A 12,267-nucleotide genomic window follows, 5' to 3' on the forward strand; every position below is an offset into this window, starting at 1 on the left:
CGGGAAGACAACCACACATCGTCTAAGTAAATTGACTAACCTCTCTCCCTCCCTCCTTTTATCATTAACTGAAGAGATTCTTACAAAAATGTTCAACGTCTGGCGGTTCCATGGTTCTGATTTTGTTTAAAATATTGAAAAATTTGTCTAAATGAGCGATGATGGATGAGGTGAACGTGATTAACTGGTATTAGTGGTGCCCTATAATGTCTGAGAACAGATCGACGATAAATAAATTGAGTCTGGAATATCATGATTCGTTGGGGAGTATTTACCATGTGCCACAAAAAGAGCCGTAACCGTAGGCTACTTAACAGTTCATTTAGACAAAGGTGGTGTTGTTAGACGCTTTATCAACTAAATATATGTCTGGTAATATATAACAGGATAATATGCAAAGAGAAAAAATACTTTATTTCAACAGATATGAAATGATAATCGGACACTTGTTCACACAGAAACCTATGATAAAAGGAGACACAACCAACACGCACACATACTAACATCTGTGATACAGTGTCAAGATTGTCACAAGCGTGAGAGGTTGACGGCCTGATGATTGTAGCAGTAAAAAGACTAGAAAGGTGATGAACAACATTCCATCCTAATCAAGGTATCTCACACGTAGTCTATGGTAAGGCGCGAGAGGAGGACACAATGTCCACCGAAGGAGTGCTGCCGTAGGGTAGTGTAATGTACAGACGCAATAAGGAGACGTTCACTGTAATGTTAGCCAATTTCACAGGAGACATTCACTGTAATGTTAGCCAATGTCACAGGAGACATTCACTGTATTGTTAGCCAATGTCACAGGAGACATTCACTGTAATGTTAGCCAATTTCACAGGAGACATCCACTGTAATGTTAGCAAATTTCACGTCACACAAATGCACTCTAAAATTAATCCATCATGTGTGCTATTTTTTTCGTAAAATTGTACTGTTTTACTCTCAGGTTTATCAATATCAGAATATATATATATTCCATTTCTCTCATCGATTCAAACATATTCACGTCACTTTTAACAAAAATGCATTTGATATTAACCAGGTGTAGAAGCGACAATAACACCATGAGGAGTATCTGGAACGGAAACCGATCATCAAACATCAGCATCAACACCAAAACCAGCACCGGAAGCAGTAAATATACTATCAGGGGAGAACATGTCTTGATTACTCTGATGTCTGCATAGGCCTCATGGTTGCCGGAGCGGACCTTTGGGGATCACTGGTTATGTGTTATGTGGGAATAACTGAATTCATTTATCAGAAACAGGACAACATTCAATTTGGTGATAGTTTCTGTCATCATTTCCGGAAAGATTTTAAGATCGAAAATGTAACGACTGAGAGCTTACTAAAACGAGATTGGAAGGTAACTATTAGGTGTCTAGTAAATGTACTAGGGGGCACGTCTATCAGTTAGTCTTACATTGAACAACAGACAGACTCAGCATGGGCAGTGAGATGTCTCATTCGTTTTGTGTTAATTGTGTTGCGTGCAACGGAAGTAAGAGAAAGTAACTCTAGGTCACTTTCGCTTGTCGTATACAGACGGTTCGTCCTGGCTGTTACCACTGGGCCACCTGGCGTTAGTCCTGGCGATCGATTGCTGATAGCTGTAAACTTGCTTTTCCAAAGCGTAGTTTTCCGCCTGTAACGCCAGAATTTCTCGCCTGAAAATATACCATAAAATAAATGGTAACAGTTCCATTGGTGTGTATGATGATAACTGATTTAAGTACGTGTGTTTTAATTTGAACAAGCATTAAAAAGAACATTAGTAAGCTTTGACCAGACACACTTATAGTTGTGTTCGTTCGATTGTAAATTGTTCTGTATAGACGGTAATACAACCACCTGCTCCTTTCCTGACTAATACACTCAACGTCACGTGCCTTGTTATGAACAAAAGGGTGTATACACGCACGACACCGTTTAATGACAGTCGCCTGATTAGAAAGTTGATTCATTTGCATTGATCAATACCAAAGTTGTACCGGTCCAGGCAGAACCTATACGAGTTACATCTAAATAGATTTTATTTTGTTATTGGTGTGGTACCATTCTATTTATCAATGGCAAACGTCTATCTATGGCAAACGTCTACAATGTTTCATTTCATGTCAAAACAGAAAGTATCATATTATCTTCAATAACAAAGGACATTATTCGAACCCATGGTCGAAACAAACGACAAAGAGAAACTGAGAATAACAAAGCAACACAAGAAACCTTGTTTTCCCGAAGAGTAAGCGTAACCGTTACCACCCGGGACTCCAATGATATATTACGTCATCAGCTATACAAAGCACAGAACACATAGTGCTGCCGTCAATCGGGAGGTTGTAATCCATTCACTGTAATAGTAACTAAACGGGCATAGTGATTGACAAACTTACACTCAATAACAGTATGACATATTAAATCATTTTCAGTTATAAACAAATTGAGGTGTTCTTTTTTATAGAAACGTTGAAGGATACGACGGACTAATAAAAATACTATCATGAAATGATTGTTACATTTTCTTTAACTCATAAATTTAAATATATTCAAAGAAATGGGGATAGGAGATTTGTCAGGAAAGACCGAATCGTCGATCCTGACAGGTTTACGAGACGGTTTCAGAGCTGTACCAGTTAAACTGTCAGGACGCATGGCGCAGAGGTCAAGGTCACCATTCAGATCACTTCAAGGACGAACTCAAGTCAATTATCACATGGATTATATATTAGTGCGATGCCAATAATACGTGTTTATCATCGGACCCAGACAAGGCCAGCTCACAGGATTGGTTTACTTCATAATCACTGGACTATTAAAGTTAATGTGTCTTTCTTCATAAGTTGACTGAAAGACTTTTAGGCTCTATTACGTCAGAGTAATTACTGTGTACACTCATTCGTATTTATTGGAGATGGACGAATTTCCAACACTTAACTTCATATTCACTCAAGCCTTGACCTCAATCCATTTACTTCATCTGTCGCCGTGTAGATGATGTTCACACTCTCCATTCTGACTTATTGGTTAGGAGTGGATGTGACATTGGGTCAGGGAAGTACTCGGTCGACCAAATCCAACCAGCATTAATTTCGGTGCTTGGATTATCAACACAATACAGCCTGTTTCTGACACATATTCATGTACGACTCCAGACACCTGCTTCCATGTGTGACAGTCTCATTGACAATACTAAAATCATTATTCCCAATAGTCACTATAGTTGCACATCTTTTTGTAATTATGATTTATGTTGTTTGCTTTTATGTTTTGGTGTCGCACTGTTTTCCTGTTTTCTTTTATCGGTAAAATTTATGTTTAAAATATTGTCCTGTTATGTTGACGTCGTGGTATTTATAATTATCCCCCGCTTTCACCCTAATGGGGGATATTAATTTGGGTTTGTCCGTCTGTCTGTCTGTCTGTCTGTCACACTTCGTTTCCGTGCAATAATTACAACAAATATTAACCGATTTTCTTTAAACTTGGTCACATGATTCAATGCCTTAAGGGCTCGGCCAAGTTCATTAACTCTCGCAAATATTATCCGATTGTCTTCAAACTTAGTAACAGGTTTCAACTCATTAAGAGCTCCGCCAAGTTTACTTTAATAGGAATCCATTTGGCAGAGTTATGACCCTTTGATTAATGAAAAACATAATTTTCTGCAGTTTCGGCTTAATAACTCTAGCAAATATTAGCTAAATTCATTCAAACTTGATAACGATGTTAGTGTTCCTCTGTCTTGCCACCCATCTCGGGCACTCTTTGGTTTTCTTGTGATAATTGCTGTAGATATTATTCAGATGTTTCAACCAAATTCCGTATGCACATCCGACTCATGCTTAGTTTGCTAACCGATGTGATTTGTGCATATTTACAGATAATCAATGAGGTATAGGGTTTCAAGCTATACATTATGTCTCAACAGCACGATACTCAAATGTTTACACCTAACCTCAATAATGTTAACCTAAAATATGTCCTGCAAGCGGGGGATATAAATTCCACGAATTTGCTTGTTTTATTTTTAACTCAGAATGAGAGAATAAAGCAAGCGTTAAATGAAGGTCAATATTTTTGGGTATTTGAAAGTTGGCAAGGTAACAAAATGCGAGTTCGTTCTGACTAACTACACGTAATGAGATACAGATCAATATGCACGTCTCAATTAGATTGTTTACCAATTCTTGTTCGGACTTCTTTAGGGAGTTTGGTTGTAAACAGACTATACATGATTTCATCACTTAGGGTTTGTATAATTTAGGGCTAATATAACCATCGAGACATCCTCATTAACGATGTTACTAGCGATATAAATCACCAGGGATAAAACTATTCTCAATTGCATACGCGTTGGATGAAACACAACGTGTAACATACCACATGGCTTTTAATAGCAATACAGCAGCTGATAAAATTCAATGACTTAATAATAATAATCAGATTGTAAATTTAACTTTAATTTATTGATTTCTCATTTTTGATGTAGAGAGAGTCTAAATTGTTAACACAGACGAGCAAAAATGTTCCTCAGGAAGCGACAAGACAAAACTGACAGCATGCATCCTTACGATAAATCGAAAAGTTAAGGGAAATGTAAACGTTCTTTATATTAACTACATGTAAAGAAAAGAATGGTAGAATTTGCTAACGTTGCAAGTGGTCGTACTGGAAATGTTGTAGGTGGCACACGACCTATGGAGTGTGAGGTTGGTGTATTGCATGACAACACGAAGGGACCCGAGCCCAGTGCAAATCAACTGAATTACAACTATGAAACGTTTCATGTAAAAATTGCCTGGTTCTCTTCAACAGGTCTTGTAAGTAAACGAGTATTTTGCTTTGTGTTCATACCACGAACATGTGCTTAGTAGCGTCACCTAGGTCTCTGCTGTCGGCAGCCACGAACATGTGCTTAGAAGCGTCACCTAGGTCTGCTGTCGGCAGCCACTAACATGTGCTTAGTAGCGTCACTTAGGGCTGCTGTCGGCAGCCACGAACATGTGCTTAGTAGCGTCACCTAGGTCTGCTGTCGGCAGCCACGAACATGTGCTTAGTAGCGTCACTTAGGTCTGCTGTCGGCAGCAACGAACATTTGCTTAGTAGCGTCACCTAGGTCTGATGTCGGCAGACACGAACATGTGCTTAGTAGCGTCATTTAGGTCTGCTGTCGGCAGCCACGAACATGCGCTTAGTAGCATCACCTAGGTCTGCTGTCGGCAGCCACGAACATTTGCTTAGCAGCGTCACCTAGGTCTGATGTCGGCAGCCACACAGATGTGCTAAGTAGCGTCAACTAGGTCTGATGTCGGCAGCCACGAACATGTGCTTAGTAGCGTCACCTAGGTCGGCTGTCGGCAGCCACGAACATGTGTTTAGAAGCGTCACCCAGGTCTGATGTCGGCAACCACGAACATGTGCTTAGTAGCGTCACCTAGGTCTGATGTCGGCAGCCACGAACATGTGCTTAGTAGCGTCACTTAGGTCTGCTGTCTACCTTTCAAGAAGCCATATTACCAAATTCTACAGGCGGACGAGTTTTCAATGAACAGTTAATATTTGTATCTGAAGACATGCCTCTGTAGAGGCAACTCGGTACGGAGATGAGCCTCACTGTCAGTTAAGTCTAGAAGAGTCGCCGCCTGTCCAATAAACATCTAAAACTACTCGGATTAATACCCGAGAATTATGGCTACAAATAACGCACAAAACTATTACAAAATTGGAATCTAGAAACTACGAACTATTTCAATTTAAACAAATTTTATTGATAATCATGATCAGTTGGATTGAACATCAGACTTAAGCCTATTTTAAGTTCCTTCCATATTATTTTATTCAAATAATATCCGGTAGAAATGGAAATTAAGTAATTTTGACTTATTATACTTTTTTGCAATTTGATTTTAAATTTTATAAAAGTTTAATACATGCTGATATATACAAATGCATCTGAGGGATAAGTGCCGAATCAACCCCCAAGTTTCTGACTGTAAAGTCCATGGGTTCTTCACGCTATAGTCTTCCACTCAGAAATTGATTGCACACATTTCTACCACAATACGCTGTGTTATTCCACTCTCAGATCATTGTATAAACACGCAAACTGTTAGATAAATATGAGTTATATACCACACTAGGTATATGACCTTCAAAAGTTTTGATTGGTCGAGAAGATGAACTTTGACCGGAACGACTTTTTCCACGCGCTTTTTGCCACATGCTGTTTTGTTTACGTCGTCTGCTGTCAACATCCAACACATGTTGGTGACTTTGTGAGGTTATGCGGAAAAGGGGGTTATTAAGGCAATATTAAAAGAAGGTAATACTTAAAGATTTGATCGTTAGTTTCAGGCAAAATTGCTACAGACGCTCGATATCGTTTCGACGTCACACCGTCGCGTGTCCAGGTCGTGAAACCAAAACAAGATCTGTCACAGTGTCTGAAAATATTCCGTTCCCCCAACGTCTCGTTATCGCTATTTGGACGGCCTGACTATGGCTGAACTTTCACAATAAACGTCAACCATAGAACCGTCACGAAGAAACGTAGGCCTATGGTTTTGGACATTGACAGCGATACGTTCGTCTTCATCACTTGGCGGGAGCAGAGACGTATAATAATGTATTTATACGTCTCTGGCGGGAGGCAGACTTCGTACGATATGCTTACGCGCATATAGTCCGTGGTTAAGTTATATAAATTAATGCAATACTGCTACTCTCAATATTTAAAGTTGTTCATCTATTATATTTTTTTCATGAAGTTGTTGCCGAAACATTAATTTTGACAATTATTAAATTTGTAAAAGAAAGTCATTTTTGAATGAGTGACTTTTTACATATGGGTCATATCACTACGCCAGCCTTGTCAACACACACATGTGTGTATGTGGTAGAAACAGATCACACGACTCGTGGTTGTTAAGTATGGTATTTATTTCACTCTCGTTATTAATTTTCAAAAGTTACAGAAAGACACTCGCTAAAGCTCGTGTATTTTGTAACTTTTGAAAATTAACTTACTCGAGTGAAATAAATACGATATTCAGCAACCACTCGTTGTGTAACCTCTATATCTCCCAACCGCACATGTAAAAAGTGCATGCTATTTCTTCAATGTTTACGTTAGACGAAATCCGAACAATATAAAGGAAATGAGATTGTATAAGTATATCAATCAACTATGCTTCTCACAAGTCATCAGTGTTCATCAAGGTGCACAGCTCCGCAGTATATATATTATCATAGTCAATACCCGTGCATTTATACATACCAATTGACATCTACAATTACTAAAATATATCTTCAATAATGTAATCATCCATCATCCATGCATGGGCACATACCACCTTGGCATATATACTAGTCTATGTTTAAGTACAATTAGTATTGGTCATTGCACGCGCATGTACATGTACCTTATCGGCATTTACGCATGAGTAGTCCCATATGAGATTAATTAGTTGAAAAATATTACTCTGACAGCAAGGTATATCATATATAGTACAAATCCTCTCACTTGTGGTGCGTATGTAAATAACACTTGTAATATATTGTTAGTAACTTGTTGTCATACTTGACTTTCTATAAGTAGTGATGACGACCTTGACCTTGACCTTATGAAACACAAACTCCTTAGGGTCTTCTTATGCATGACCAGTATATCAAATTTAGTCAAATAATACGTAGGGATGAACTCTCTAGATTGGTGATAAGATATACATACAGTATAGGCCAATAAATAGTGGTCGTGACCTTGTCCTTGACCACAGATAGTTGAAGGTTGAGCACTTGCCAGGTATTCTCATACATGATGATTAAATATGGTAATGTCAAATCACGAACTTTCCCAGCTAGCCTAACGACATTGCGTCACGATTGCTAAGGTATGTATGAATATAACAATCATAAATGTAGAAACCAAACCACCAATGCCATACTTACATCTATGTTGGCATTATTTTATTGTTTATATTCTTTTCGTTCTACAACATAGTATTTACAATAACTGGTTTTTACGAGCCTGTTGATATAATGGAGTGTTTGCTTTGATCGATGACGTCATCAGTTTAACTTACATCATTTGGTGTTTGTGTAGTCGGGTGGCGTCGTCAAGGCTGTGGAAGTTTGGACTGATGAGGAGATGGGAGTCTATCCATTCTATATGAACAGTGAGAGTCTGGTCTTCGGAACTGAGGAAGTCACTTTCTGGGTCACTCAGCTAAAACACATACACATGTAAATATAGAACGTTGGATACCAAACAACGAAATGCATTCATAAGATATAATGCAAATTATTTCAATGAGGATTAATTTTGGGGATTACGAAATCAGTTTGTAAAAAAAAAAGCATAAAGGAGATTGATAATAATCCATAATCGACTGCGTGTCGTGTCGCTGTGTCCTTACCTATATGATTATCTATTGATTATAAATATTAGTTAATAATAATTCGATGTTCTTATATACCGCTTTATCACAACCTAGTTCGTAGGTCGTCTCAAAGCAGTTAACAAATTATTATCCGTGGTTATAGGGCCTTTGCAACCATCCAATATCTTTCTCAACTCATTGGGGAGCACACAGCCGGTGCTGCCACAGCTAGCTTTAACAATTCTAGCTCTGCTCAACCACGTACTCATTTACAGCTGAGTAGACTGGAACAAACGAAGTATCGTATCTTGCTCAAAGATACAACACAGTGCCGTGCCGCGAGTCAAACCCGCAAGCCTTCGGTCACGAGCCCGGCGCCCTACCACTAGACTACCGTGCCTCCTATTGATTAAGTATTTTGATAGAGTAAGGTTTATACATATGTATGAATATGTCTATAAAATCTGAGATAAAAAGTAGATATAGGACCGAATTCGATTAAGAAATGTATTTGGTTGGAGGCATATTGAGATGTCATACTTTCTGTAAACGTTTATTCAATTGGTCCAAAAGTAGTCACAGTTATCACTTTAATTTTTGTAGCCATGATTTAATATGTGTATAATGACAACAAGAGTAGGAAATATACAATGAAATATTGCTATTTCTAAGTTCTTTTGTGCTTACACTATTTTCATTGGTAAAACAACTCGGATGATAATAAGTTAATACCTCCATTTGTGATTGTTTAAATTCATGAGTGGATCGTTTTTTTTAAGAAATTTCTTAATATACACTTATTGCCCTGGTGTGAGGGAGATCTGTAGAGTTGTTTCTCCGAGATAAATCATGTTTCCCTCGAGCTTCGCCCATCATTGCTATGCCGATGACACACAAATTTACATGGTCATCAAACCACAGGACAGTTGGAATACAGAATCAGAAAGTCTGGAAGCTTGTCTGACAGATATCAGTATCTGGATGAACGCCAACATGTTTAAGCTTAATCAGGAAAAGACGGAACTAATCGGCTTTTCCCCAAAGTGTCTGCAAACAATGGCTCTCCAGCACAAGGTCGCTCCAGAACTATTGAGACTGTTCCAGCTGTGAAAAACCTAGGGGTATACTTTGATAGTTCTCTGAACACGGAGAACCAAGTGAACGCTATTGCCAAATCCTGTTACATTGTACTACCAGATCAGGAACATCGTCTGTATTCGGCAGTTTAAATGTATAAAAGTGATGGTACGCCTTTGTTTTTACAATTATAACCATTACTATTATCCATATGTTGTAAAGCGCTTTAGAGTAATTTTACAAATTACACAGGGCGGTATATAAATGTTGTATATTATAATTATTATATATACAGTGACCGCTTGACATTTGGTTTTGTTCTTATCCTTGTCTGGCCTTTTCTTATTCCTCTCATTACACTGTTTTCTACCCGTTTTAGGGCCCATTCCGGATATGCACATGTTCTCATTGCCCTAGCGATATGATTCTGCTCTTGTGTTTTGTCCTGTTGTTCTGTGACTATTGTATCACATCGGTTGAGCAATGTGCGTATGACGCCTAACCTCTGGTGTAAAGGATGGTGAAATTTGAAGTTCAGGTATTGGTCCGTATAGATATTTTTTTATAGACCAATACCTTCACGGTTCCGTCTTCTTTCTTAACCAGTAGAGTGTCTAGGAAGGGCATTGTGCCATAGGTTTCTTCCTCACATGTAAATTAATTTTGATGTTGTTAGTTGCATCTATAGTGTTGATATGTGTGGTCAAATATTTCTGTGACCCCTTCTTGATTATACGATTATATTGCTTCTTGAAAAACCATATGATTGACTGGGATAACTTCAAAGGGACAGAGAGAGCAATCTGTTCAAGCGGCAGAAAAAGGAAGCCATCTGGATTCGCCGCAGTGGGTCAGTTCTAAATCGAGACGAGGGGGCTCAAAGACTATCGCACATTTATGACCAAGTGTTAACAAAGCGTAGCGGAATTGAGTCATTTCGGTACATATATAACAACTATTGTACATTCGTTTCCAGCGTAGCCGAAATCGATATCGATTTTATGGACAACTCGTACACATTTTACACCTTTGTGTGCATACGCTTCATTGGTCATTTGTCTGATAAAGGTGACAGTGTACATTTCGTACTAGCCATCGAAACGTTACATAAAAATATATATTGGTTGTGTAAAAAGAACTTATCATAAGCCATTGTTGACGACCGATCATGTGTAAGGGGTTCCGAGAGGGATACTAGGAAATTGTTTCCCGTGAGGGAGAATCAATATTTTATAATCCTCTACTGTGATGTGTTTAAACCAATCAGACACGCTGTAAAATCGACGAAGAATAATAATGCTTAATGTAGCCTCAAAATGAGTTGCATTTGGCACAATACTAGGTCAAAGCCTTTGTCGGTCGCTGACTGAATCTTAGCCATTGATCCGGCCACGATAGCGAATGTTATTATAGGTGTCTATCTATACGTCCTTACTATGTGCTGCATATTTTTAGTATATTTATATTGCATCATGTAAGAGTTTCTGGAAGTAAGTAATAACCAGGTGAGCATGAACTAATCGCAGTGAGGAGTACTTATTATCATTCGAGGTTTTTTTACCAATGAAAATAGCGTAAGCCCAAAAATACTTAGGAATACCAATATTTTACTGTATATTTCCTACTCTTGTGGTCATCATTGATTTATACAAATATTAAATTATGGCTACAAAAAAAACAACTATCCTGTCATACATTTTGTTTGGTATTGTTTTGTATTGTTTAACATCCTATCAACAGCCATGGTCATTTAAGGACGGCCTCCCTTGTGCACAAGATGCATGCGTGTAGTGTATGCGTGTGTGTTTTGGTAGGCTGCAATATGTTCGTGTTTGTCTCCTTGTGATAGCGCGGAACTGATGCCGACTTTATAGTGCTACCTCACTGAAACATACTGCCGAAGACATCCCAGCAGGTCACCCTACTCGGTCACATTATACTGACAACGGGCGAACCAGTCATTATGTCATACAACAAACCCTCACATTGCCACACACTATGTCAATCAACTGCGATTTTGTACGTTATCTTATTTGAGAAAGAAATCGGACTCTAGAATGCCGGTGTATTTCTGTAGCATAAGTAATGTACCAAGTTTGCAACATTTTCTTTTTCAAATAAAAGTATTGAATATGAATATGGTAACATTCGTTTGCCTTATTTTGAAAGAAATGCGATTTCCTAAGGAGTTTAAGCACATTTTACATGTCGCTGTTTCGCATAGAGTATAAGATATCGTTGTACATATAAAAAAAAGAAATCTGGAAATCTAGGGACCATACTTATGATTGTATAAGTACCAGTCCAGTAGTTTTGACTATTTGTGAGAAAAAATAATCTAGTTTGCAAATCGTGTGACTTTTAGATAGGTTGCTTGGGATAGGTTGTACCGAGACAGGGAAGTTTGCGGTTGTAATTGTATTCATTGCGTGTCAGAAGTTACTTCCTCAATATTCTGTTGTGATTTTAGGCTTTTAAATCGATTGTGTTGCAGTCAGACAGACAACTGTATCAGAATAGAAGTGGCGTATAAGATAACCAGAGGTTGTGTAGTGTTGTTGTCTGTATAACCAGTGGCAGTGTAGTGGTGTTGTCTGTATAACCGGTGGCGGTGTATTGTTGTTGTCTGTATAACCAGTGGTGGTGTTGTGTTGTTGTCTGTATAACCAGTGACGGTGTAGTGTTGTTGTCTGTATAACCAGTGGTGGTGTAGTGTTGTTGTCTGTATAACCAGTGGCGGTATAGTGTTGTTGTCTGTATAACCAGTGGCGGTATAGTGTTGTTGTCTGTATAACCAGTG

The 12,267-nt window shown here is 38.4% G+C and overlaps 1 protein-coding gene across 2 annotated transcripts in view; it reads right to left on the reverse strand.

Moving 5' to 3' along the window:
• Positions 1 to 395: 395 nt before the first annotated feature.
• Positions 396 to 12,267, reverse strand: part of LOC110463337 — a 129,139-nt gene continuing 117,267 nt past the window's right edge. For both annotated transcript variants that reach the window (XM_021517844.1, XM_021517843.1), the window contains exons 3-4: positions 8,094 to 8,236; positions 396 to 1,679 (exon numbers count right to left, since the gene is read on the reverse strand). In XM_021517844.1, the coding sequence (XP_021373519.1) occupies positions 1,535 to 1,679; positions 8,094 to 8,236 (288 nt within the window). In that variant the 3' untranslated portion in view covers positions 396 to 1,534. The remainder of the gene's footprint in view (positions 1,680 to 8,093; positions 8,237 to 12,267) is intronic.

This window comes from Mizuhopecten yessoensis, unplaced genomic scaffold (assembly GCF_002113885.1).
Source record: "Mizuhopecten yessoensis strain PY_sf001 unplaced genomic scaffold, ASM211388v2 scaffold10889, whole genome shotgun sequence".
NCBI classification, from domain to species: domain Eukaryota; kingdom Metazoa; phylum Mollusca; class Bivalvia; order Pectinida; family Pectinidae; genus Mizuhopecten; species Mizuhopecten yessoensis.